Source organism: Pagrus major, chromosome 7, assembly GCF_040436345.1.
Source record: "Pagrus major chromosome 7, Pma_NU_1.0".
Taxonomy (NCBI): Eukaryota; Metazoa; Chordata; class Actinopteri; order Spariformes; family Sparidae; genus Pagrus; species Pagrus major.
In genome coordinates, this window is record NC_133221.1 from 23,826,453 (window position 1) to 23,853,764 (window position 27,312).

General features: G+C 43.3%; 1 protein-coding gene across 1 annotated transcript in view; it reads left to right on the forward strand.

Annotated features, from left to right (window-relative positions):
• bsna (bassoon presynaptic cytomatrix protein a) overlaps positions 1-26,923 on the forward strand; it is a 108,471-nt gene extending 81,548 nt beyond the window's left edge. The window contains exons 7-16 of the mRNA XM_073470690.1: positions 1,236-6,599; positions 8,114-8,278; positions 8,505-8,761; positions 9,876-10,812; positions 14,641-17,143; positions 18,058-18,552; positions 21,773-22,116; positions 25,932-26,025; positions 26,534-26,662; positions 26,883-26,923. Coding sequence (XP_073326791.1) covers positions 1,236-6,599; positions 8,114-8,278; positions 8,505-8,761; positions 9,876-10,812; positions 14,641-17,143; positions 18,058-18,552; positions 21,773-22,116; positions 25,932-26,025; positions 26,534-26,662; positions 26,883-26,923 — 10,329 coding nt within the window. The remainder of the gene's footprint in view (positions 1-1,235; positions 6,600-8,113; positions 8,279-8,504; positions 8,762-9,875; positions 10,813-14,640; positions 17,144-18,057; positions 18,553-21,772; positions 22,117-25,931; positions 26,026-26,533; positions 26,663-26,882) is intronic.
• The last annotated feature ends 389 nt before the right edge of the window (positions 26,924-27,312 follow it).

A 27,312-nucleotide genomic window follows, 5' to 3' on the forward strand; every position in this document is an offset into this window, starting at 1 on the left:
TTACTTTTTGTGCTTGTGAATTGTTTTCAAGTACAGACTTCGCTATCAGGAGTGGATTAAAGATATGTTTACAACAATACTGCAAGAAATGTTATTTATAGACCCCCAAACTATCAAACCTAATGAAGAGAACCCTACTTTCAGTACATAAATAGCACTTAATTACTTGATAGCTAATGTTCCAAAAATAATAGATAATTCACATTAATCATATGCCATTCAAAACCTATTAAAATCACCAAATAGACGTTAACCCTCTTAAAAGGCTATTAAAATTCACTGTAGTTTGTAATTATTGAGTTATATTCAGATGCAGAGTTCAAAAGAGCTTTCACGGTAATTGCTTTATCTCTTCTTGAAATTTTAAAATCAGGATGTAGTGCAGTTATACACCAATCAGCCACAACATTAATACCACTGACAGGTGATGTGAATTACATTGATCTTCTCATTATAATGGAATGTTCTGCTGGGAAACCTTTGGGTCCTGGCATTCATGTGGACGCCGCTTGGCATGCGACACCCATCCAAACATCATTGCAGACCAAGTACACCCCCTCATGGCAACGGCACTCCCTAATAATAGCTCTGGCAAAAACTGCTCAGGAACGGCTCGCATCTGTGGGACGTGCCGGAACAAGTCCGATCCATGGAAGCCCCATCACCCGACATACAGGACTCAATGGATCCACTACATACATCCCGGTACCAGACACAACAGGACACTCCCAGAGGTCTTATGACCATGCCTTGATGGGTCAGAGCTATTTTGGTATGAACAAGGGAAAACCACACAATATTAAGCAGGTGGTTTTAACGTTGTGGCTGATCGGTGCATACCTACAGTTACTCCAATCTTTTTATCAAAACCAGAGGACTGCAGTTCTAGCACGTCTGTTCGTTCAAGCTGAATGATGACATGTTCAAAAATTTTAATCAAGATATCCAGGTCCTGTATTGCACAGGCGATAATCAGATCTATCACTTCAATCTAGAACTACTTTTAATTTTTAAACTTACACTAGTTCATGGATGAAGATTACAATTAGACAAAAAACAAAACATTAAATTTAAATTTAAAACTGAATCTTAATATATGTGGGCTTAAATTGTATGTATACTCATATGCTTGTCCAGCATCGACACATTCTAACTCTTTGCATCAATTATGACCTAAATTAAAACTCTAACTTCCCAAATGTAATGCATTTTTCTTTCTTTCTTCTTTTCCATAGGATACAAAAAACAACAGCACCCATGACTTGTCACGCAGCCCTCAGAGCCTCAGTGACACCGGCTACTCCTCTGATGGCATCTCCAGCTCCCATAGTGAAATCACAGGCCTAATCCAAGAAGAGGAGATGAAGCTGAGTGAGAGGGGTATCAGTGGGCGGGGCTCCCCACCAAGCCCATCTGAAATCACTAAACTAGAGAGCTCCATGAGGCCTTTGCTGGAGAAAAGTCTTTCTGAAGAGAAGGCAGACAGAAGGGGGAGGAAGCACAGAGACAGAGACTTGGATGACAGAGGAAAGCAACGCCCACGCTCCCTGTCAATCCCACCTGATGCATACGACTCTGACGAAGAACTAGAAGATATAGTGGAGGAAGAAGAGGATGGAGGAGACTGGGAAGGCAAACGGAAGGAGGTGAAGGAGGAGAAGAAGGAGAAGAAAAAGAAGGAGAAAGATGCTGAGCCCACGGAGATGACAGATGAGGAGTTTATGAGGAGACAAATAATGGAGATGAGCGCTGATGAAGAAAATGAGGAGGAGGAGGAGGAGGAAGAGATGGAGGAAGAGGAAGATGAGGAAGATGAAGGATATGGCTATCAGAAACCCAAGAAGAGCCACCATAAGCACATCATCTCCGACTCAGGGAAAGAGAAGAGACGACTTCAGCACCACTCCAGTAGTTTTGAGGAGGAAACTAAGAGCTCTACCGATGTTTATAAAGGCTCAGTGGAGGAGGGTGAGGAAGATTTGATGGCATCACAAGGAGGACTGAGGCGCTTCAAAACCATTGAACTCAATAACACCAATAGCTACAGCCGAGACATGGAGCTGAGTAGTGAAAATGACCTAAGCCTTGATCGGGAGCCAGAGCTAGAGATGGAGAGTTTGACAGGATCTCCTGAGGAGCGTTCTCGGGGTGACTACTCCTCCACTCTGCCAGCCACTTCATCCTCATATGGCTCAGGTCAGTCTCCAACTTCGATCTCATCGATGGAGGAGGACAGTGACAGTAGCCCCAGCAGGAGGCAAAGGCTGGAAGAGGCCAAGCAGCAAAGGAAAGCACGCCACCGCTCCCATGGCCCTCTCCTCCCCACTATCGAAGACTCTTCAGAAGAGGACGAGCTGAGAGAGGAAGAGGAACTTCTGAGAGAGCAGGAGAAGATGAGGGAAGTGGAACAACAGAGAATAAGGAGCACAGCACGAAAGACCAAGCGGGATAAGGAGGAGCTAAGGGCTCAGAGGCGCAGAGAGAGGTCAAAGACACCACCAAGCAATCTCTCACCTATTGAAGATGCTTCCCCAACTGAAGAGCTGAGACAAGCGGCAGAAATGGAAGAGCTCCATCGCTCCTCTGCCTCTGAATATTCCCCTCAGAGTCTGGATTCCGAGGCTGAGGGATATGAGTCCAAACTTTACAAGTCAGGCAGTGAGTACAACCTGCCTACCTTTATGTCTCTTTATTCACCAGTGGAGAAATCATCAACTACAACAACCACCACAGCACCATCTTCAACTTCCAAACCACTAAAGAGCGCTGAGGAGGTTTATGAGGAGATGATGAGGAAGGCAGAAATGCTTCAAAAACAACAGAAACAACAGCAGCAACAGCAGCAACATGGAAGGCATGGGCAGTACTACGAGGAGGACATTAATGGACAAGGTTATGATGAAGAGTACGAATATGAACAAGATCAAACAGGATATGACAATGAGGCAGCAGAGACAGAAACAGATATCTATGAGGAGATCCGACAAACATCTCAGAACATCACCAAGATGCAGCAAGCCACCGATGAGCAAGTAGAGATTGAGATTGAAAGCTCCTACCCGGACAAACAGCTCCTAGACACAGGTTCAGCCTTTGCTAAGCTACTGGAACAAAGCAATGCCCTCCTAACTCCAGGTACAAGTCCCACCCAGATCTCAGCTCCTGTCTCCTTTGCTGAGACTGGTGGACGGATTCCTGATGTCCGAGTAACACAGCACTTCTCTACAAAGGACGGACACAAAGACAGGATCAAAAGCCAAGCAGGAAAGAATGGAATAACTCCAACAGTGGCTGCCACCACTATTGCGGCTTATGGAGTTTATGCCAGAGATGCGGTGACTATTTCTCAGACTAGTACAAGCCACACTATGACCACCACTCAGTCTGGTATATATGGCCGGCACACTGGAAGTACTTCCACATCCTCAGCCACAGTCTCAAGTGTATGCAGCAAGATTGCAGAGATTACCCAGGCCTACAGTCAAAGAGAAGTGATCACCAGAAGGATAGGGGACACCAGGGGTGTCCAAGTGCGAGACAGTTCAACATCTTCTACAGAGAGAATTATTGAGCCACGTTCTCCTAAGTATACTACTTATTATAGGAGCACCAGTCCTCCTCTCTCTCCATCGCCACCACCACAGAGTCCTACCCGTTCACCTTCCAGAAGGAATACAGCTGAGTTCTCTACACAGACTTTCAGTTCAGCATTACGAATGGAGTCTGGCTCTGGGCCTACATCTCCAGTCATGGCTCAGGGAACCCAAACATCACATCGATCGGTTTCCCCACGGCTCTATCGACAGCAGTCTTCCCAGGATGCTCCTTACTCCCCACCACCAAGCCCAGCTAGGCCAATGACAGTCAACACTGCTACTTCTCCCCTGTCTTCGCCTACCAGATTTAGCCGCCAATCAACGTTTGACAATTTCTCCCCATGTGGCAGCCCTCCAGACACACCACCTTATCAACAGTCTCCAACACACAGCTTCTACCGAACACAAAGAGTGGAGAAGGTAAATGTGGGAACAAGTATGGTCACTACAGCCAGCATTTACACCAGAGGGTCTATGTCAATGGATAACATCTCCCTCTGTAGAATTTCAACAGTCCCAGGCACATCTCGGGTAGAGCAGGGCCATATGATCCAAGGTGGAAGTGTTGTGGACCTCAGAACAGCCACCAAACCTGCTCCTATTATCATGACTGACCAGGGAATGGATCTCACCTCCTTGGCCACTGAAAGCAGGAAATACCATGGTGGATCAGAAGGTAGCAGACATTCAACAATTGTACAGCCATTGATTATGAACCTGAACACCCAGGAGACCACCACACCAACCACTGTGAGTGTAACTGTGGCTGCTTCCATGTTCATGACCCAGCCCAAACAGCCAACAGTCTATGGTGATCCCCATCAAAACCGAGTGGATCTGGGTCAGGGCATGGGTTCAGCTGTGTGTCTTTCCCAGAACAAACCACAAATTTCAACTCCAGTTGACCCATCAATACCAAAGATTGATGCCAAACTGGAAGACCTAAGTGTCCAACAGAGAGAGCTACAAAAACAACAAGAGAAGCTGCAGAAGCAGCAAGAGCTCCTTGAACAGCAGCTGCACCACCACCATCAGATGCAACATCATCAGCATCAGGCATCTGCTTTGGCCAGATACAACCTTACTGGCCAGATCTCACCTTTACTGAAAAAAGACTTGCTAGTCAGCCAGACAAGCACTGCGTCAGCTGTGGTCAGTGCAGTATCACCAGTTATTAACCCTGAGATGTATGGTACTGGTCCCATTGAGCTGAAAGGGAAGCCCAGTCCTCCTGGTTTGATGCCAGGAGGTAAATCACCACATAGCATGGTAGTACAGATGGATGGAGGGCCTGAGCAGGCCAGAGCAGTGACCCAGCTGGTTAAGGTAGAAGAGGGACAGGATGCTATGGATCTCACAGGAGGCCAAATTAAACCTGACAACCAACCAGCTTGCTGTGATGTTGTTTACAGACTACCATTTGGCGGAAGCTGTGTTGGTGGATCTGAGCAAGAAGGCATAAGGCCTCCTTCTGCCCCACCTCTCACCTATGAGTCTGACCAAGAAAGCCAACCTAGAGGCTACCATGAGTATCCAATGGATGGACGTAAGGCCTACACATTACCTTTCCCTGGTAGGCTCCAGCCTTCGATGTCTGATACAAACCTAGCTGATGCTGGGCTACAGTCATACCATTCTAAACTGGAACCACACATCCAAGCCCCTGGAGAACTTGCTGTAGATCTAACTGCTATGAAGCAGGGCTACGGAGGATATATAGGGATGCAGTATGGCTCCTATACAGATTTACGGCATGGAGGAGACATTGCAGCCCAAACACTGCCAATACGGAGATATAATTCTCTATCTAACATCAGTACAGACTACGGCTACTCTCCTCGTGAAATTGCTAGCTTCCAAGAAGCTAACTTGGCTCAGTATAGTGCTACAACTGCCAGGGAGATCAGCCGAATGTGTGCAGCACTTAATTCCATTGATCGGTATGGAAGCAACCCAGATTTGATGCAGTTTGGTAGTTTGGGGAGAGGAACTGGGCCTGGGAGCGCCAGACTTGCAGGCCTCGGCATGAGACAAACCCTCCTCTTTGGACTAGATGGGAAGCCAATCTCCCACAGTCAAGCACTGACCAACCTTATCAATGCCAGGCAGGCCAGTCTCAGAGCCATGTACCCTGCTGCTATTAGGTCCTCTGATGGGATGATCTACTCCACCATTCAAACCCCCATTGCTTCTACACTTCCCATCACAACCCAGCCTGCCTCTGTTCTTCGCCCGCTACTGAGGGGAGTCTACAGGCCATACCCCTCTGCCAACATGACACCTGTGCCCCTTTCAAGTCTTAGTAGACTTCCAATGAGCCCCAGAATGCCCATAGCTGGACAAGCTCCAGTCCGTTACCCAGCACCAGGTCTTCTCCAAACAACGTCAACTACTGCCACTATTGCTGGTGCTGCCACAACTTCGGCACCAGTGTCAGTTTCCATGACAACACCTAGCTCGACAGTCCAGGATGAACCAGTTTACCTCGGTAAAGGCGCTACATTGACCTCAACAGCAGAGGTCACCTCAGCACCAGGAATGGTTGTCATACCAACAGAGCCACAGCAGCAGCCAATAAACCTGTCCCAGGCTCACCTGCACAGTCAACAACAACAGCAGGTTACAACTTCTCAGCAGCAACAACAACCACCTCCAGCAGCGCATGCCTACCCACCCTCAGCTCCTTCACACACTCACGGATACACCCAACCACCAGTGGGCCCCACTGCCCCCACCGGTGGCTTACCCATTGCAGGGGGTCTTCCTCCCTTCCCTCCACCAGGTGCCATACACAAGGAGGGTGAAACCGAGGCTGAGAGGCTACACAGGCAGCAGGAGCAGCTCCTGCAGATGGAAAGGGAGCGCGTAGAGCTGGAGAAACTCCGGCAAATGCGCCTGCAGGAGGAGCTGGAACGGGAAAGAATAGAGCTGAAGCTGCACAGGGAGAAGGAGCAGATCCTGGTGCATCGAGAGTTACAGGAGCTGCAGAACATCAAGGAACAGGTAGAGGGGGAAACAGGAGGAGGAATAGAGAATTTGATAGTTGGTGTCTTGTTTGATATTTTGTGGTTATTGTTTTTGCTTTTGATATTGGTTTGTGTTATATATTTATTGTGGTGGTGGTGGTGGTGTTACTTGTGGTGTATCTTATTGATTTATTATCCTTTTATATTCTTTAAATTGCTTTTGTTATTTCAACATCACATCTTTGATGTGCAACCAGTAAATGGACCTGCTCTGCAAGATACAGTACAGAACTCCCAATAATTATGCAAAAAAAAAGTCTATTTACTGTATTGAGTATATGCATGTATGTAAATGCATGTCTTCTATCAATTCCACAAAAAAGTACATTTAAACTGTGACAGTTTTATTGAAGATTTTTGACCAGAGAGAGATCTTTAGATATCCCTTTAGAAGATGGTGGTACATTCTGTCATTGTGAGCGAAATGTTTTTTCATGTAATGATTGATGGCTTTTTTGTTCAAAGAACATTTGCATCCAGCCTGCTTTCCCAAAATATAGCTCTAAAGTCTGCATGGTATGTTGTTCACTTTACTGGACATTTCTTGTATATGAAGTGTGCATGAACATGCTTGTAGTATGTATGTGTGCTAGAATCTGATAATGCTCTGATTGTGTTTGTAAAGTGGTTTCATGTTTCATTTATTGGTCTGATTTATGTTCAGAAGAAAAATGGAAAGTGGTTTCATATTCCATTTGTTGGTCTGATTTATATGCAGAAGAAAAATGGATCCCATTATGTTCTTAACATTTAATAATTTAATAACCAATAGCAACACATTTGAAAATATGGCTTTTCTCAGCTCCTTGTAGCCTTGTGAAGATGTTTTAACAGTAAACATAAGGGCTAACATGACAATTTTCTTCTTTTTTGATAGAACAAGCAGTTGAAAATCTTTCAAGTTAACTCTGTTAAACAGGTGTGGAAGCCTTCCTTAATGAGAATGAACTAGAGATGGAATGTTTAATATGCATCTCATAACCTACCGTATGAGCAAAAACCCTAACTCCTTATTGCACCGGCCTGCCATTTATGCAACCAAGAAAATACATTCAATATTTTCTTAGAAGCATTGTATGACTGGCAACAACAATTACCAGTACATGCTGCACTTCATTTATGTTGCGCTTCCATTCTTGGTTTTTGCAATGTATAGAAGTTTGACTAATTTGGAACCATTTTCAAAACTAATCCATCGCCATATCGCATTCAGTTTCAGGAGTCTTGGTTTGCATTTTTGAGATTTGATCATCTTTTATACAACCACATGTGCCGAAAGTCAACAACTTTGTCCTTTTCTGTCTTTACTGTCTCCCCCTCTGTCTGTTTTTCTCTTTGTTTCCCATCTTGTCCTTTTTCCATAATTTATTTAATCATTTCCCACTCTTACCCCTCCCTCGTGCCATGCTTCTCCATACTTGTCTGTCCTGTCCTCTCACTCTGTTTTTGCCGACGTGTACTTCTTTCTGTTCCCCTTTGAACATTTTTTAGGTTCTACAGCAGCAGCAACATGAACGCGAGAAACAACTTGTTCTCCAGAGGGAGCAGCTGGCCCAGCAGAAGTCCCAGCTAGACCAGATCCAGTCTTTGCAGCACCAGCTCCAGCAGCAGCTTGAAGAGCAGAAGAGACAGAAAACAGCAGCTCACAATGTACCGGTGAGGGAAAGTTATGTGACACACACTTAAGTATTGATGTTGAAGGTTTCAACTTTTGGTCAGCAGCAGCAAAAGATGTCATGGCATAGAGAGTGCCAAATACAGAGGAAACATGCCATGTCTTAGGTGAATCAAATCAGATCAGATCAATCAGAACAACAAGATGGGTGATGGGGTAACACTATCAACAACTAACAACCCTAAAAAAAAATATTTTTCTCCTCAGCTGGATGTGAACGGACAGCCACTGAACCCCTACATCGACTCTCAGATGAGCTCCCGTTCTCTCCCCAACTCTTCGTCAGAGATGTGTCTGAGGAGTCAGGAGGAGCACATGGAGACCAGGAGCAACATGAGGAAACACAGCTCCATGACCAGGCTGAGCAGGGACAGCTTGGATGGCGATGGCGTGGTGTTTTACGGCTCCCCCCGCAGGATCGTGGACAGCTGTGTGCAGACAGACGACGAAGATGGGGAAGAGAGGTAGAGATGTGTGTGTGTGTTGGTGGGTGGAGTGAGTGGAAAGATACATAGATGTGTGTATTTATTGGGTGGAGTTGTTGATGTAGATGACAGTTTTGTGTGTGTTTATCAGGCAAGGATTACCTTGATAGTGTTCCTATTTACCTCACACATTTCTGTAATTAAAAAACAAGACACAAGCTGAGATGTAGATGCTGACTTTATGAATAATTTATAAACATTTTCACAGAGAATAAAGATACCACATTTCTGAGAGTGAAAGCATTGTGTTACACACAAAGGTGACACAATATCTAGTATTAGAAGATGAATGTACGATGATATGTTGCTATGTTAGCACTTCATAATATATCCTTTAATATATTTGTATGGCGTAATACCATAATTTATCATAAGGTTTACTCTTTATGACATTACACTCTATACCCTATACCTTTATAACATCATACCCTGTTTAACCACACTACTTATTGTGTTAATGTGTAACAATAATACTGTACCTCACACCCAATGTGTTACTCAGTAATATAAAAAGAGAGTCACAATTACCAGTTTCAATTATTGTTGTTGTAATTTACATGCTGTAATACTGTATATAGCATCAATGATTATGTTAACATACATATATACATACAAGTACATATATATCCAAGTCTTTCATAGAAATATGGACCTTTTCTTTTGTGATCTATACATTGGATGTATTTAAAAGAAATAAGGACAGAAAGAAAAACATCTCTACCTCAGTTTTGCACACTGTTGGCTAGGCAACGCACAGAGCTGACTGTCAACTGGCAAGAAACCGTGTCTCATAAACTGCTATAAAAACCCTAAATGAGACACATATTCTGAATGCACTGTATGCATTTTCATCGATCGCTCTAAAAAACCTGAATACTCTTGGCATGTTCCTCATGTCTTCATGGGAGAATGCTACATTGGATTTAGGCCTAATTTGGAATATCCGAACGAAACATACTGTTTACATGACCTGTATCAAATTTTGTATATTCTGGATATCATAGTCTGAATAATAGTGGAAAATGTGTGTGCGTGTAAACGAAATCAGCTATTTTTACTTACTGTTTTCTTCTTCTCCTCCTTCCATCACCAGGTACATGATGCGTCATCGCACCAGAAGGCGTGGTCGCAGTGTTGACTGCTCAGTCCAGACAGATGACGATGAGGACAAGGCTGAGACAGAGCAGCCGGTCCGACGAAGACGTTCCCGATTTTCCAGACACTCTGAGTCCAGTGCCGCTGGCAGCAGCACTGCTGCCACGAGCACCTCAGCTACTGACTCCAAAACTGACCCTTCCAAAATGGTATCCTCCAGTATCGCCATCCAGACCATCAGGGAAATGTCTTGCCAGACAGAAGTGGAGCACCTAGGAAGAGTCTCCCCAGCAATCCATGTGACAGTACCAGACCCAAATAAAGTAGAGATTGTGCACTACATCTCCGGACCTGAGCGAACCCAAAAAGGACAATCTCTAGCATGTCAGACTGACCCAGAAGCCCAGTCACAGGGTGTTGTAGCTCCCCAGCTCAGTGTACCAACCACGGTCAGTCCATATTCTTCCTCTACCAGTACCGGAACACAACAATCCGGCTCCGTCGACCTTCTAAACCAGCAGCGCCAGCAGCAGCATATTGCAGCAAACGCAGCCAAGTTTGAGCGACGCCGCCCCGACCCACTCGACATCAACTACCAGCCTCACAACCACCTGCACAACGAGTCCATCTCCAGCATCATCCGTCAGCAGCAGACAGCCCCCAAATCCCCCCAAGTCCTCTACTCGCCTGTCTCGCCAGTGTCCCCTCATCGCCTGCTGGAGACTTCTCTGTCCAGTGAAAGGCTAAACAAGGCCCATGTCACACCTCAGCAGAAGTCCTACACAGCCGAGTCCCCTCAGCGACACCCCTCTGTGCCCCGCCCCATCAAGAGCACCCAAAGGTCCATGTCAGATCCCAAGCCCCTCAGCCCCACCACAGACGAGCACACCAAGGCCAGGCTGTCCCTCTATCAACAACAAGCACTTCAGAACCAGGTAAAGTCACTCAAACCATGCTGACACAAGCATTAGCACACATTGGAAGATAAATATAGAATTGTAGAGAATGAAGCAATTAAAATTGATTCATGACACAGCCTAGATAAGATCAGTGAGGATAGAGGATAAGGTTTTCTCAAAATAAAAGGGAGAATATTTTAAAGGCAGCATGATGCATTTTATCAACTGGATTGAGAAAAGCCTATCTATGCTTTACTTGCTACTTGTTTCTTTTAAACACAGGCATGTAGATTATGGTGCAACGACATTTTTTGGACTACAAATTACACTATTTATTGACTACTTGGACAGGTTTTTAAGCTGTAAGGCATTAATGCTTAGTTGTAAATTACTGCTAATATCTGATTCATTTTGATAGAACTAGTAGTACCTTGCATATGATTTAACCCATCACTATTATGAACTAAAATTATGTCAAAAAGAAAGTGTTCAGGTCGGTAAAAAACATATCAAAACTGTCATCATCACAACCCTACACAACCACCTCTGATATTTAACACATTTATGCATCTCCCCAACTACTAATCAGACTGGATGTTTTGCTTTCTTTCCATATGTTCATGTGAAATACTCGTAATCGTGGCTAATACTACCGTCCTAGAGAGGTAGTTTATCATTAGGCCTTCCTGGAGTAACCCAAATAACAAAATCAACATCAACAATCTACATTTGATAAATCAATATAAAAGTTCATCAACAGAATAAAAAAATATTATTATATAATGTTTTAAAACCTGGGAAAAGGGCCCCAGCAAACATTCTCACAATCATTATGTTGGCTCTTGTCAATAGTTTGGCTCACTTTTATGTTGTGCAGTCACATCAAAATCTGCCAAAGGCATTAATAATGAATGGCCTCCATGTAATTTTGATTGAAATCATTCCTTTCATTCCGCTTTGCCCCTGTTTTTATTTTGTGAGTGCTATGAATATTTTATGTGAAAACTATGATGACTAATTCCCTTTGTTGTTATGTTTCTGATGTTACTATTGTTTTGTTTTGTGCGTCCTTTAGGGCGTACCTACTTTATTAGGTCTGCCCCATCCCCAGTTTAGAACAAGTGACTGTTATGGCCAAGTGTTATGAAGGAATAGCTGCCATGAAAGTGAAATACAAAGTGTTGAGCTTTCATGAGTTATTGCCAGCCTTTATTATAGAAGGAATAACTCAATTTGATTACTAACCTAGGTAGCTATTGAATGTTTCTTTGGGCATCTTTAAAATTCTTACCTTGGATTGAGGCTGTCATAATTCTGTACGTTAATAACTAGTTGATTGTCATCATACTTGCAAACAAGGAGCGATAAATCTTTAAAATGAAAACTCTCCCTGTGCCCTTCTTACAGGGTACATGGCAGGTGGCAAGCTGTTGTCACAATGAACAGACTTTGAAGCAAAAAGCTTTGTTTCTTAAGACTTATAATTAAAAATCATATTAATAGCTAAATCAATGCATAATAATAATGATCTTGATTTTAATTTATTTACTTTTAAAACCCAAAGTCAAAAGGTGCCTTGCACAAGGTACCAGATTATAAAATAAAATGAAAAAAGATTGAGTCAATGTTTTTTATGTAGGGTTAGGGTTAATTAACTGGACCAGAATGAAAAACCACTTCCATAATAAATTAACAAACAATTTACAAACAATTCAAGTTACATCTATTTTTTTTTTTAAATTCAGATAAAAGCATGTGTGCTCTTAGAAATTCATTTTAAAGATGGTACTCAGCCAGCCTTACTTCCTTAGGCAGGTCAATCCAGAGTCTTGCAACCGTGACTGCAAAAAACTTTAGACCTGTGAAAGAGTCTTTCAGTAATGAATCAGATTTTTCAAAGAAAATTTGTGTGCTAGAGAAGTTGAATACCATTTCTGCATTATAGTGTAGTAGTTTGTGTTTTGTTTTCAAAACGCTTATGCAAGCTCCCAGTGCTGATGTAAGATGTCTTTCACATCATTGGCTGTTGCATAGTCAAATCACTTCCATCAACAGTGTCAACATCTGCAGCATACAGCAAAATAAAATCCTAAAAACATTGATTTTATTAAGAAAGGTCCATCTTCCCTCATCAATATTGAGTTATAGTAGGTATTATATGAATGATGTGATGAACAACCCCCTTGGTATGTATCACTTGTTCAAACTGTGCAGTATTTTCTCTCCTAATCTTTTGAGTTTGTTTTCACTGCCCATGTGATAGGTTTATATTATTAATAAGTCCCAACAGGCATCCTTTTTATGTTGTTGCCCCCACACATATTGACATGACAAAGAACACATGACACACACTGTGATCTATTTACAAATTCAAAATGCAGTGAACATGTTTGGTAAGAGAAGGGAAGATACAGTTTTTACACATATTAAAAAAAACAAAGATAAACCAATTCACTCTGATGTTCCTATCATTCATGATATTGATTAGCCACAGGAAAACAATGACCCATCGGAACAAGATACAATTGCTTTGCTGTTTTTGACAGGAGAATCGGCAGCCCACACATATTTAGTATTTTATTAGTTCCATATTGTGCAGTTAAGATACACAGCTAAAATGCTTGTCAGATACAGTAGAGTTCTTGTCTTTTGTTTTCCGTTCACAACAAACATGAGGCTATCAGAAACAACCTTCAAAGATATTACAAACATATGGAAAATTTACAAAACATCTGTGGCCACTTTATTGTGTATACCTGTATAAGCGGTAGAACACCAGTTTGTGCTCTACAGGGTGTGACGGGGTGACATCACTAATGGGTTTACGTCTATTTATTATAATGGCTAAGAGTTCATGTCGCTAGTCTCATAATCCGTAACTGAAGGGAGATTTATTCCTTTACAGTTGCTAGGCATTTCCAAAATTTGTTTGGCTAAGCTTTTCTTTTCATATAAATGCCCCACATCACAATTCTTTTTGTTGTTTTTTAATACATTTTTACAACAAGTAACTGCACCAGGATTCAGTTTAAACCCGTAAGACCTTTTAAGACCATCAGAGTGATGGTTTGACCATTTGATCATTCCCTTGCATCTTTCTTTTTCTGAAACCATATTTTACGACAATATAAATCGATTGATTATCAAAATACTTTACCACTATTATCACTAATTTGAATGTTTTTGTATGTCCTCTAACACAAGCTCCACTCTTGTTTCCTGTTGTCCTTGTCTCTGTGTCTATATGTGTCTCCTTTGTCTCCCTTGTATATCCCTGTCTTTGTGTCCTCCCTTGTTTCTTCTGTTCCTTGACCTTTTTCTCTTTTTGAGTTTTTCTCTCTCCTCTTCCTTCTGTTCCATTCATCTGTTGTCATCATGTGATCCCTCACCATGAATCTCCCTCTACCACCTCTACTTTCTCTTCTGCCCCTTTACCTTTTACCTTTACTCCTTTGATTTTCTCTATCAACTCATCTGCTCCCTACATCCCTCCTTACCCCTCCTAACTCTTCTCTACTCTACCTTCCCTCTGTTCCCTCTCTGTCTTCCCCATTTTTCTTCCACTTTTTCTCTTCTCTCTTCATCCTTCAATCTCTTTAATCCTGTCTCCTTCCTTATTCATGTCTTTTGTCTCTTACTCTTCCATGTCCCTGTCTGTCTCACATTGACATTTGTTTTTCACTAATGTCCCATCTCCCATCCCTCTACATTGAACTCACTCATCCTCTTCTCCCATTGATCGTTCTCTACACTCCCCTGTTCTTCTGTTTTATCGCTTCGATCCCTTGCTTTCCATGTGTCTTTGTCTCCCCATATTCTCCTGCTCTCCAATCCCTCCTTCCCTCTCTCTCTCTCTCTCTCCAGCTGGCAGCCCTACAGCAGAGCTCGCTGCTCCGTAAAGTCAAGCGAACCCTGCCCAGCCCTCCTCCAGACGAGACTACAACAGCGGCTCACCTGCCCATGATGACACCCGCCCTCCAACAGGTCTACCTGCCCTCCGTGCCCAGCCTCAAGCCCAGCTCCAGGTCTGGCCTGGCTGCCAAAGCCAGCCTCCTCAAAGATCTCACCCACGAGCTGAAGGCCGTGGAGCAAGAGTCAACCAAGCTGAGAAAGCAGCAAGCTGAACTGGAGGAGGAGGAGAAAGAGATTGATGCTAAACTCAGATATTTAGAACTGGGGATCCATCAGAGGAAAGAGACACTGGTCAAGGAGAGGGAGAGGAGGGATATTGCCTACCTGAGGTGTATGGGGGACACTAGGGACTATATGTCTGATAGTGAGTTGAATAACTTACGTTTAGCAGCTGCCGCTGCATCACATGAGACCAATGGGCTACTGTCAACGAGGCCAAGCACTGCCCCTCTCAGCCAGTTCACCAGTGATCTCAATACAGCAGCTCAGTACCCACCCACCTCATCCTTCCTCTCCTGTCAGTACCCCCAGAGCCAACCCGCAGCACCATCTCAGCAATCAAGTCTGCCATACCAGTCTTCAACATTCAACCAGCCTCCCTATCCAACAGTGTCTCAGTCCCAGGCACTGCCACAGCCTACGCCCCTCCAGAGCCATGTCCCTCCTCCTGGACCTTCTTACCAGTCTCAATCCTCCTACCCCTCCCATACCTACCCCCAAGCTCAGCCCCCATACCCCCAGACAGACATGGGGATACCAGCTGCACCTCAGCCGCAGCCGGGGCATACAGGTTTTGGGCCTGCGCCACCCGGTCAGCCCCCATACCCCACCCACAGCTCACCCTATCCCAGCGCTGTGTCTTCCTACCCCAGCCAGACCACCCCATATCCTGGGCAGCCCCAAGCTGATATCCTGACAGTCCATCCAGGAAGACCAAGGCAGACTTCTCTTGCCGATCTGGAGCACAAGATGCCCACCAACTACGAGACGATCAGCAACCCCACAGTTGTGGTCACCACCACAGCCCAGGATGCTACCTATTCCAGTGCAGCCCCCTCTTATGGTCAGTACACTGGATCAACAACAATGGCCAGCTCTTATGGGCCTTATGGCTCAGCGCCAGTGTCCAGCAGCTACGGTGGGTACTCAACCATGCCACCCAGTACTTATGGCCAGTATACTTCAACCTCAGCTAGTTCATATGGCCAGTATACAACAACCACTGCTAATACTTATGGCTACACCACCACCACAGCCAGCTCTTATGGACAGTACACTTCTACAGTTTCCAATGCCTATGGGCACTCTGTAGACAGTCCCTCTACCTACAGCACTGCAGATGCAATGTATGGGGCTCCTGGCTTAGAGCAAAACATCCCAAGGAACTACATGATGATTGACGATGTCAGTGAGCTGACGGCAAAAGATGGGCTGGGCACGACGACAGGGGACATGATGCATCATGGCGGCAGTGGGCGTTACCCAGGCGACATCCACGGCCACAGCACCATTGGCAGTACGACGCGGGGGGGCACTGGCAGCTCCTCCTACGGCAGGGCACCTGAAGAGGAAGCAGCGATGCAGGAAGAGCTGTACGACCAGCATGGCAGGGGTAAGAGCAGCTACAGGCACGGACCACTAGGGGGCAGCAGCAGCAGCGTGAGCGCTAGCATGGGTGGGGGATCCTCCTATTACTATGACTACGACTACAAACATGGCAGCATCCGCACCGGGGTACAGAAACCTTCGCCGTCCGCCAGAAGCCTTCTGGCTCCTGCTGTCATGTCCACCAAGCGCAGCAAGCACAGGAAACTGGGGAGTATGGAGCAAAAAATCTCCAAGTTTTCCCCCATTGAGGAGGCTCGGGATGTGGAGGCAGACCTGGCCTCCTATTCCTCAGCGACAGGTGGGGCTTACCCCTCCACTCACATTCGAGGGCGCCAGCTGATCGAGGATTACGGCTTTAAGACGACTCCTTACGACAGCAGCAGTGGCACTACCACTCATGGTAGTCGATACTATGGTTCAGGGATGGAGGAGGACGATCGGATTTATTACACCTCCACCGGCCGCTCCCGTTCCACTGGCTACGGCATGGACAAGATCTCATCCAGGGACTACCCTGGGTATCGCAGCCGATCCTATGAGAGGGACGACCGCCCTTACCGATCTGGCTACAGCCGGGGGCGCCATCCAACCCGGCAGTACTCTGAAGAGGAGAGTCCGCTCAGTCCCCTTGGGCGGTTCATGGGTTCTGGGCGATCATCCAGCTTAGGTCCCGACCCGTACGACAGTCGCAGCAGTAGATATCATTACTATTATGGCCAGTATGGTTCCAGCCACTCGCTGCCAGATGTACAAGACCACATACGGGACCTTCCCCGGACTCATGTCTACAAATCGGATGATACATACATTATAGACGATTATCATTGTGCTGTGTCAGACAGCGAAGGTAATTGTGGGAGCTGAATGCCCACACAGTCTCACTACCTACTACTGCCCCCACCGTATATCTAAACGTCCCCCACCCACCCAAAGGCTAGGCTTAGCAAGGAAAAAGAGAAAGAAAAAGAGAGACAGAGATAGCCGTTGCATGCTAATGTTAACTTCTTCCTGAGAGCCACTTGGAGCTCTCATATCAGTGGACTGCTGTCTGTCTGTCTGCCTGCCTGTCCGTCCTTCCGCCTGTTCGTCCAGTCGTCTGTCTGTCCAATACTCGCATGGTTCTTCGGCGTGGTCGTTTTCTTCTTGCTACACTCTGATTCACTGAAAGGTCTTCTTTGCACGACACAGATGCATTGTTTTTTTCTTTACAGGGTCTTCAATTATGTCTTTAGCATTGATGTTTTATTTACTGTGTTTTGATTTATTAATTCTTTGTCTACACTGCAAAACAGTCGCGCACAATCATTTCCATATTGAAACCCTTTTCTTTCAACAAATAGCCAGTATTGTTGTCTCTTTTTGAAAATATGAAATAAAGAACATGTGAATGTTCTCTGCAAGGCAGCTGTTTAAAGTACAGTAAGTTTTTTCCCGCATAAATTATGTTCCATGTCGTTGGCTTTAATTAGAAGCTGAAACATTTGAGCAAATAAACCGCTGCCAAAGCGGACAGTTTTGCAGTGTTTGTTTTATCCTATTTATATCGTCTTGTAATGTGTGAAGGCGATGTGAAGTGTATTCTGCATGGATGTAAAACTTTTATTTTTATTTCTGCCTTTCTTTCTGTGTCTCCTCCCTTCTATTCTTTTCTTTTGCATGCTGTTGGTCTTCTTCTTCCTGCCTCCTTCCTTCTCTCAGCCTGCATGCCGCTGTCTCCAAACGACATGGAGATTGACTGTGATCTGCTCTCGGTTTCCAAAGCCTACCATCTGGGCCAAGAAGAAACTGACTGGTTTGAGAAGCCACGCACCAGCTCTCGACACTACAGCAGTCACTCGACTGGGAGGAGCCGGCACGGTGTCAAGCACGCCTACCATGATTATGATGAGCCTCCTGAGGAGGACCTGTGGCCCCAGGATGAGTATGGCCATGGAGGGCGACACTCTTCATCCCGTGACCACCGGCACCATGGCAGCTCTAGCCGACATTCATCCTCATCACGTCATTCAGATGAGCCAAGGTCCTCGAGATCATCTAAGGGGCACCCCAAAGACCCATCAATGCGCCATGACCCTTCAGGACGATCCTCATCTGCAGGAAGGCGTGGCGACTCAAGGTCTGGCAGTTACCACTCTTCTGACTACTCCCGAGATCCATCTGGGCATCACCATGGCCAGCGCTCCTCCAGACAGGGAGACCCACACCGCTCCTCACGCAGCAAGTCCCAGCCAGGGGACATGCAGGGCCAACCACCAGGTACTTACAGGGCACCTCTGCTTGTACTGTAACAGCATCCCATTTGCACTGAGTTGACCTATAGTTATATCCTTTCGTCTCAGTTATACCTCAAAACACTCTACAAAATAGATGCAAAGTCATTTTTTAACCTACAGTACTTAGCATCTATTTAACCCAGAGCTTATAAATAATGGTATAATATTATATATTGTAAGGTCATTTGGGGATTTGGAATATGCTGAAGAAGTAGTAAAAGATAGATCACTCAAAAGGTCATTTACTCCTTCAATTTTATGACTGCAACAATATTAAGCCTCATTCAGATTTTGTACATGTGTACGGAGTCTGGAGTCAATCCAGCATGAGGAGAGTTGCCAAACTGTCTTAATTTAAAACACATTATATGTCTGTGACTTGATAATTTGTATTTGTAGCACTAGAAAAAGTACTAAAATATTTTACTCAAGTAAAAGTTGATCAGATAAAAGTGAAAAATTAGGTCAGTAAAAATGTTGTAAGCCATTATGTAAGCTTCTTATCTTTAAATATCTTTTCAAAATCATTTTGATGGTACACACTCCGTCCCCCTATCACTTGTTTCTGCACTATGTAACTTCAGTGAGAGGGTGGGATCATAGCGTTACATACATGTTTACTTCAACATACAAGTTTTCAACACATAACATTGTTATGATGTAATGAGTTTTGTTCGTAAATTTCTACATAATGTTGCTTTAATTTCTTAATCACATTAAAATCAAGTTAAGTTAATATTATTTACAATCTATACAGGATACGAACACTCATGGACCCAGGACAGACAGCAATTGTAAGATTGCAGCATGGCTAATCAGGATGAGAAAATTATACATAGATTGTAAACATATATGAAGAATATGGATATGGGAGGATGTCAAAACAGACCTGAGCCACATGATCTTCTCCCCACCATTGGGACCTGGAAAAAGGACACACAACTACACAAGAGGCAAAGCTCAAGCACACCATTCAATAGGACAATGGAAACAAACACACAAAAGGAGAGAGAGACAAGGACAACATGCACACAAGGGAAAGAGACAGATAAGAGGGACAGCTTGGGTGCTCATGTGCTTGTGGGACAATGAAAAAACAGAGGGAGTTAGAGCTGCAGTGCTTCTCAGAAAGTTTACAGTATTCTCCTCAGCAGGACAAACATGGACTTTAACTACTACACTCAACATATTAATTAAGACCGCGATTGACACACTGGAAGGATAATGGTAACAGGTACAATGCCTCAAGTAGTCAGAGAACAGGCCACTGATAGTTAAGGCCAGAAGACAAGTTTTAACTTTAGATTTAAAGGCCTCAACAGTCAGACCATCTGATGTCAACAGGAAAGTTAATCCAGAGGAAGGGGGCATGAGAGTAAAAGACCCTGTAGCCCACTGGCTTCTTCTTACCTCTGTAGACAGGACAAACAGGAGCTCTGTATTCTGAGAGCAGACAACACAGAAAGGAATAAAAGTTTTAAAAAGATCAGAAAGGGTATAAGGGGCAAGCATATACAGTTTTGTAAGTCTTCAGAGCACCTCAGAGTCCTTGATCTGACATGGACAGTGAAGGGAAGTTAAAATTGGTGAGATATGGACACATTTCTTAGGTTTTAGATGAAAATTCTAGCTGCAGTATTCTGAACATTTGCAGACTTTCAGTACAAGCACACGACAGGTCTGACAATAAAATGTTAACAATAATGAAGTCTGGATGAAACAAAGACATTAATTAGGGTCTTTGCATCAGCCAAAGGCAGAAAAGACAGAATACAATCAAACGTAATGCCAAGATTCTTGGACAGCAAACGTTCGCTGTTACTTCTGGGATGAGCAGGGCCGATGACAATCATCTCAATTTTATCACAACGTAGGAGCAGAATTTAATATTTATTTTATATATATGTATGATCATCTGCCTTTACAGGCACATACAGCTGAAAAGACCAACATAAATATGTTTCATGTTATGATTTGGCCAAGAGAGAAAGGCAGAGGGCCAAGAACAGAGTCCTCAGGTACATCAAAAAATGGCGTTGTGTTACATTATAAGAAACGCACTGTATAGTGTTTTTTCCGATGATTAAGACAACGTTATTCTGAGACTCTAAGAATTTAAGTGGAAACGTTCAAAAATTAGATAAAATCATCAACTTAATGTGAAGGAATCTGTGTATTGTGTAGCAAAGATATCTAATGAAGTTAGCCTGCTAAGCAGCTAGCCTCTGCCCAGTCCAAAGCTCTTGTGCTAGTGGTGTAAACGCCAACACTCCCTCAGAGGTCACAGTCTGGACTGCTAGCTACATGGCTAACTGAGCTCACTAGCTAGCGGCAGCTACAAATACACTACAAATAGACTACAAACCTGAATGAAGTGACAATTTATTAAAGACATTTCCTACACCCTCAGATTGTTACTGGACAAATAATAAGCTTTGATCCTTGGATAAGATCCCTGTGAATTTCTTATTTGGGTCTGAGGCACAAATATTTAATATCCCCTGTTGTTCAGACTGAGTTTGATGCTCTTTTACAATCAACTGTCCCCTCAGGGATCAACAGTTTTTAATTAACTATATCAAGCGTAACTTTTGAAGGAAATGTTTTCTCCCAGGGCAGCGCTGTGGCTCTGTTCTTAGCAGTGAACTCATTAAATCGTTGGTTTGATCTTTGCTCACAACATTTGTTGCACGTCGTCCTCTCTTTCATTCTGGCTTCACCTGTCAAATTGCTATTGTATAAACTGTAACGAACACTGAAAGGCTTCTATAATTAGAAGAAAACCATGCAGTAAAATAAATACTGCAGTTCCTTAATCAGCAGATTAGAGTTTTGTTGTACAAATACAGAACTTTATCAGATGCAGACTCATGAACTAATCTGATTCGATAAGTAAGACTGCACATAGTGTAGCTTATAAGTTGAGGCTTTCTTCATGGGAAATGTTCACATAAGACAGGGAACAGATAACGCGAAGATCACAGATGTCTCAACTGAATTATTTTGGCAGACATGATAACTGTGGCCTGTCAATCATTCTCTGCATTTCAACACCATGTAAAGGGCTGCAGGGCTCAGAGTACTGCTGATATTCAGTCTTGTTTTTTATTATCTACTGTGAGAGGTGACAGCTGAATTTTTTAACAATGAGTGCAAAACTGTTCCCCCAAAAAAAGAAATCCACCCTATGTCCCTCCATCCAGGCTCCTCCAGGTCCGGCAGCTCTGCCCGTGGTCAGGGCCCCGCTGGTGGCCCTACGGGATCAGGTCGACAGAGTGGTACAGGTCCCCAGACGGACGGGGCTCCAGGACAAAGGACACAGCTCCAACAACAAGCCCAGACATCAGCTGCCAGGCCAGGGCAGCCCGGTGCCGTCGCAACCACCGGCCCTCAACAGCAGCCTCCAGCCCAGGGACAAGGCATGGGCATGGGCATGGGCATGGGCATGGGGCAAGGCCAGGCCAAGCCAGGGCAGATGGGACCGGCAGGTGGACCCATGGGGCAGGCCAGGCAGACAGGCCCAACAGGAACCACACCACCCGCCATGGTGAGTACAGAGAGGAAAACACAAGGAAAATGAGAACCAAATTTTAAGTGGTTGTTTCTAGTTGACTTGGCATGGCATGAAAATAGCAGAAATGATGTGGTTAGTATTCCTGTTTGAACAAAAATAAAAATTCAGTTCAGCAGCTTATCTGCATTCAGATCAGATTTACAGTGATTCCTTTTTTTCTCCATCATTACGTGGTGTTTGATTGATGTGACATTTTGAAACAAGAGAAGCATGGTTTATGCCTCCTCTGTCAGTGGTGTTGTGTTGCAGAACTAATGCACCACAGATGGTAGTTAAATTTCTCTCTCAAACAAACTTATCATTATCATGAAAAAACTGTCTTATCATATTTTGAAACGATGAGGAGGTTGTTCACTCTCTCTGCCTATCTGTCCTGATCTTAATAATTTAACATTGTAAACAATTTGCTTGCTAGTTCAACCTCCTGCACCTTTCAATCCTTAACTCTCCGTCCTCCTCTTCCTCCTAGTCATTAAAAGGTCCCATATTATGCTTATTTTTAAGTTCATAAATTTAGTTTGGGTAACTACTAGAATAGGTTTACATGCTGTAGTGCTCAAAAAACATGTTGGTTTTCTCATACTGTCCAGTGCTGCAGCACTGTATTCCTCCTCTGTCTGAAATGCTCTGTTTTAGCTCCTGTCTCTTTAAGGCCCCATCCTCTGTTGTTGTTGGTCAGCACACTAACAACAACAGAGCTGCACTAAATCAATTCTTACTAGACAAACTAGCCACTACGCATAAATCATGCAAATGTGTGACTCTCTGACGTAGTGTGATGTCACAAAGTAACAGAATTAAAGGCGGGACTACTGACGAGGTGTTTCAGGAGCAGTGTTTTCTTTGGGAGAGAGGAGGTCTGTTGGTACTGACTCTGGGCTTTCTAACTTTCAAGATCTTTTACATGCACAAGAACATATATAAAACATTGAAGGAAAGGAAAACAACAAAAAAGCATTATAGGTCTCCTTTAATTTTTTGCACCAGCGCTACCTTTCCTCCCCCTTTCACCTTTCCCTAGTCTTCACTCTCAGCCCTTCCTTTCCCTTCATCCTCCCGTCTCCCTCCATGCTCCCAGAGATAAGAGCTGGTCCATCTTCTCCCGGTTCAGATGGTTTATTTATATTCTGCCGTGCCTCTGTTGGCAGGCCTTATCTAACACTGTGATTAACACAGAGGCAGCTGATATCTGAATGTAGCTGATTCACTGTCTGCGAGACACTCAAGAAATTGGCACTAAAAATGTCTCCCTGCAAAATCTATTTCACCCAGCTTTTATTCCATAATCATAAATCCATGTAAATCTATTTGCTATTGGAGTCTAAAAATCTGATTATGATGTTTAACAAGGAAATTCAGATAGTTTAATGGATCTCTTCCTGAATTAAATCCATCTCTAGTAAATATAAGAATGAACCGACAGTGAAGTTCACAAAGCTACTGTCACCATGTCCATTATGAATATCCCCTAAATTATTCATGATGTGCTTTCGCTCCTGGAAGGCGTTGGTGATTTTCATATTGCTGCATTGTTGTACTATCAGCAAGAAAGCAAAGTGAAATAATTCATATGGTCTGATATCAAATTATGCAGGAATTTGTCTCGGAAATTATTCTGAAAGCTCTGCTGTGGAAAATCTCTGACAGGAGGCCATAAACAGTCAAAATAATTTGTTATATGATTATTATTCAGTCTGCAAACTCATTCAGCTGCACTCTTATGTTAGGTCCATTGTGTAATTAAAAGCATTGATTTAGTGGCTGTAAATGATGAAATGCTGTGTGCTGCACGGTGCATCGTAATGGATTACCTCTGCTTTGCTGCAGCTAAACTGGAGTCAAACTGGGAAACAAATAAAGAATATTACGTGATTATTTGGCATCAGTCCCGTGTCTGTCAAATGTCTGTTTATTTATGGAGTTCTTTTTAAATGTAAGTGACACAAAGAGCTTTACAGGAAACAGAGCACACAAAGTAAGAACATAAAGAGAGATCACATCAGTGCAAAGACTGGATTACTTGCTGTGCTCAGATATTACCAGTGCTGGATATCAGAAAAGGTCTGGTCTGCATCTTTCCTGAAGCTATTCTCTGTTAGTGCAGCAGCAGCAGCCGCTGTAGTTTAGTCTTTAAATGTTGAGGTCAGAGCTGGAAAGAAACACAGCAACACAAACACTTTCAAACTGCTCAGTGACTCAGCAGATACCAAAATTTCCAAACCAGACCACTAAGACAAAGTGGAAGTTATAGGATAAGTTTATCCAAAAATGAGAATTCATTCATCGGTCATTATATATTCACCTTTATGTCGGGTGAAATTTCATCGTTCACAAAATGTTTCTGGTGCTTCACAGCAAAACAGTGTTGCAGCAAACAACTGAAGTAGATGGGGACTTGTTTTAAAATGTTTGTTTTTTTTAAAAGTGTGTTTTATTTACAGGCAGTTATTTAAGTCTCCATCTATCTCTACTGTTTAGAAGAATGCTTCAACAATGTTTTGTTGTGAAGCTCCAGAAATGTTTTGTCGACTACAAAACTTCACTAGACTTTTCATCAACATCAGGGTCAGTAGATAACGACTACTTGTCCTTTAAGGCAAAATGCCAATCAATAACGCTTTACTCATACACCACAGTTCTTTCAGGTTAGTGTAATTAAAATTGCTTTAATGCAAATGGGACTGACAACAACAACAGAACTCAATAAATGATGAATACCACAAGCATTTGTGCATGAATATTCACTCTTTACCTTTGAAATATTAGTTAAAATATTCCACCTACTAGCTTTTATCTGTCTCTGAATGTCATGGTCTTCATCTGAGGATAGTGTTTCCTCAGTTGCCATGGAGGTGTAACATTGCAACAATAGAGGCAAATGCAAACTTTAATTTGAAGTTCTTCAAAAGAAATAATAAATGATACATTGAAATTCCCAGTATGAAGATAAAGGAGAAGTAAGTTACAGACAGTAATACAATGCATCAAAATTAAGCCAGAATAATCAATAACAGAAAACCAGATCAAATGCCAGACTGAAAAGTTGGCTGTTTAGCTTGACTCAGATCTTCTTTGATTCATCTGTACATAAATCATGGTATTTATTTGCCAAATCACTTCACTGGGAATGTGTCAAATGTGTCCATGTGATTAGTGATTGTTTTTCACTTCGAGTGAGTCGAGCAATCGTCTAATGGCCGATTTTAACTATCTGTCTGAGAGCTGTCAAGACACTATAAATGCAGTGATTAAATATTTGGCCCCTGAAAAGAGATTTTTCCCCTAAAGCTATAAAATGTTTCATTATAAAATATGATTTGCTGGATCAAAGCAAACCTGATTTTTCCTGAGTCATAAATTCTGAATGGACCTCCAGGAAGATGTAGATAACTGATCTTTTTTCAACAGGGATCCACAGACTGACAGCTGACTGTGTCAACAGTGTTGAAACTCATCATTCAGTCTGTCATCGTTCATGTCTTTTAGCGAGCTGTCAAAATACAACACAATAGTGGAGCCACTTTCTCTTTTCTCGGCCTCGGTCAATCGCTCCATCTCTTTCTTTTCTCTCCCTTTCCTTGCCGTCTCTCCTTATCTGTCTCTGTCTCACTCCCTCATTTCAATTTTTATTGTTTTGAGTAAATAGAGAAAAATCCCATATTCATCTCATTCACAGCTTTCACAGTTTTATTGTGAAAAGATATTTGTGTTACTAAATGATGATTTGTGTGCCTCTCCTCCACACTCACTCCAGCTGTTTCATTCTCTCCCTCTCTCTCTTTCAGCAGGCCAAGATCGACACACCTCCGGCAACAGCCATTGGAGCAAAGGCAGCACCTGTCATGGCCACAAAGGCCGGACAGCCCCCGCTCACAGGCATAGGTACAGTATAATCATCACACGAGCACTACGCCCACATCTGGCCAGCTGCTGCCCACTGTGTCTGTATTATGTAACCTGGTGTGTGCTGTCTCATCTAGGCTGAGATTAATCTGCAGATAATCCCACAGTGGGAGGGGTTTCCCTTCAAGGCAGCCGATCAGCCTGAGTGTGCCAAGTCACTACATAGTTAGTGAGTTAGTAAATTAGTTAATTTGGTAAAGGTAATCAGTCTGTACAAAAGCCCAGAAAAAGGCAGGACAAATTTAACAGGGGCTACAAGTCAATTTGAAGGTTGACATATTGTTTTCTACTGTCCACGCTGTTTAATTTACAAGTAATCTCTGGATTGTGCAATGAAAAGACACAGCAACAGCACTTGACACCAAAGATGTCATCATAAAGAAAAAATATGTGCTCTTGTCTAAATCTTCTGTCTTTTTCTTCCATCTCCTCTTTTGCTCTCCTCTCTACCGTCATCCTTTCGTCTTCTCTCTGTTTTTCTGTCCAGGCTCCAAGGCAGCACCTAGGCCAGGAGGTATTGGCAGTGCAGCAGCAGGACAGCCTGGCATGGATGAAGGCATGCTGTCCAAGATCCTGCCAGGAGGAGCCGCTGAGCAGGCCGGCAAACTGGGAGAAGGTACCACAAACAAATCGTCTCATACAGCAAACTTTAAACAAGTTTTTTTTTATTACATCAGACATATTGAGAAGGTTAAAATTAAAAGAAAATTAAAAAAAAACTCATCATTACGATGCAAACAATACATTTTTATCTCAATGAGGTGTTTTACTTCTGAGTTCTCAGTTCTCACCCCTCATTTCACACCTGTTTAACTTTTTCTTGTTCACTCCTCCAGCTATCTCCGGTTTTGGCAAGAAGTTCACCTCTTTCTTCTAAGTTGCCAACATTAAGGTGTGTATTTTTCTTTCCTGACTCTCTCCTATGTATCTGAATGAGTAATGTGCCAAGTCAGAGCTGCAGTTCATTCATAAACGTAGCACTGAAAACAGAACAGGCTGTGATTTATTTTTTACCGCGCCTTTATTTTCTGGGAAAGGTTGTCACTGAGTTTCTTACATTCAAAACAGCTTCAAGCAGTTTGTAAAGAGCAGTTTGCAATTCAAATCAATTGACTTTATTGTCTCGGGTTAACCTGAGCTGAAGATCATGTTCATTATTTATTAACTATACAAAGATTTTTGCAGAGGCAGTGCGTTGATGTCTTAAACAAAAGTCAACACACACTTGGAGCCGATAGCATGACTGTACATCTGAAAAGGCTAAAA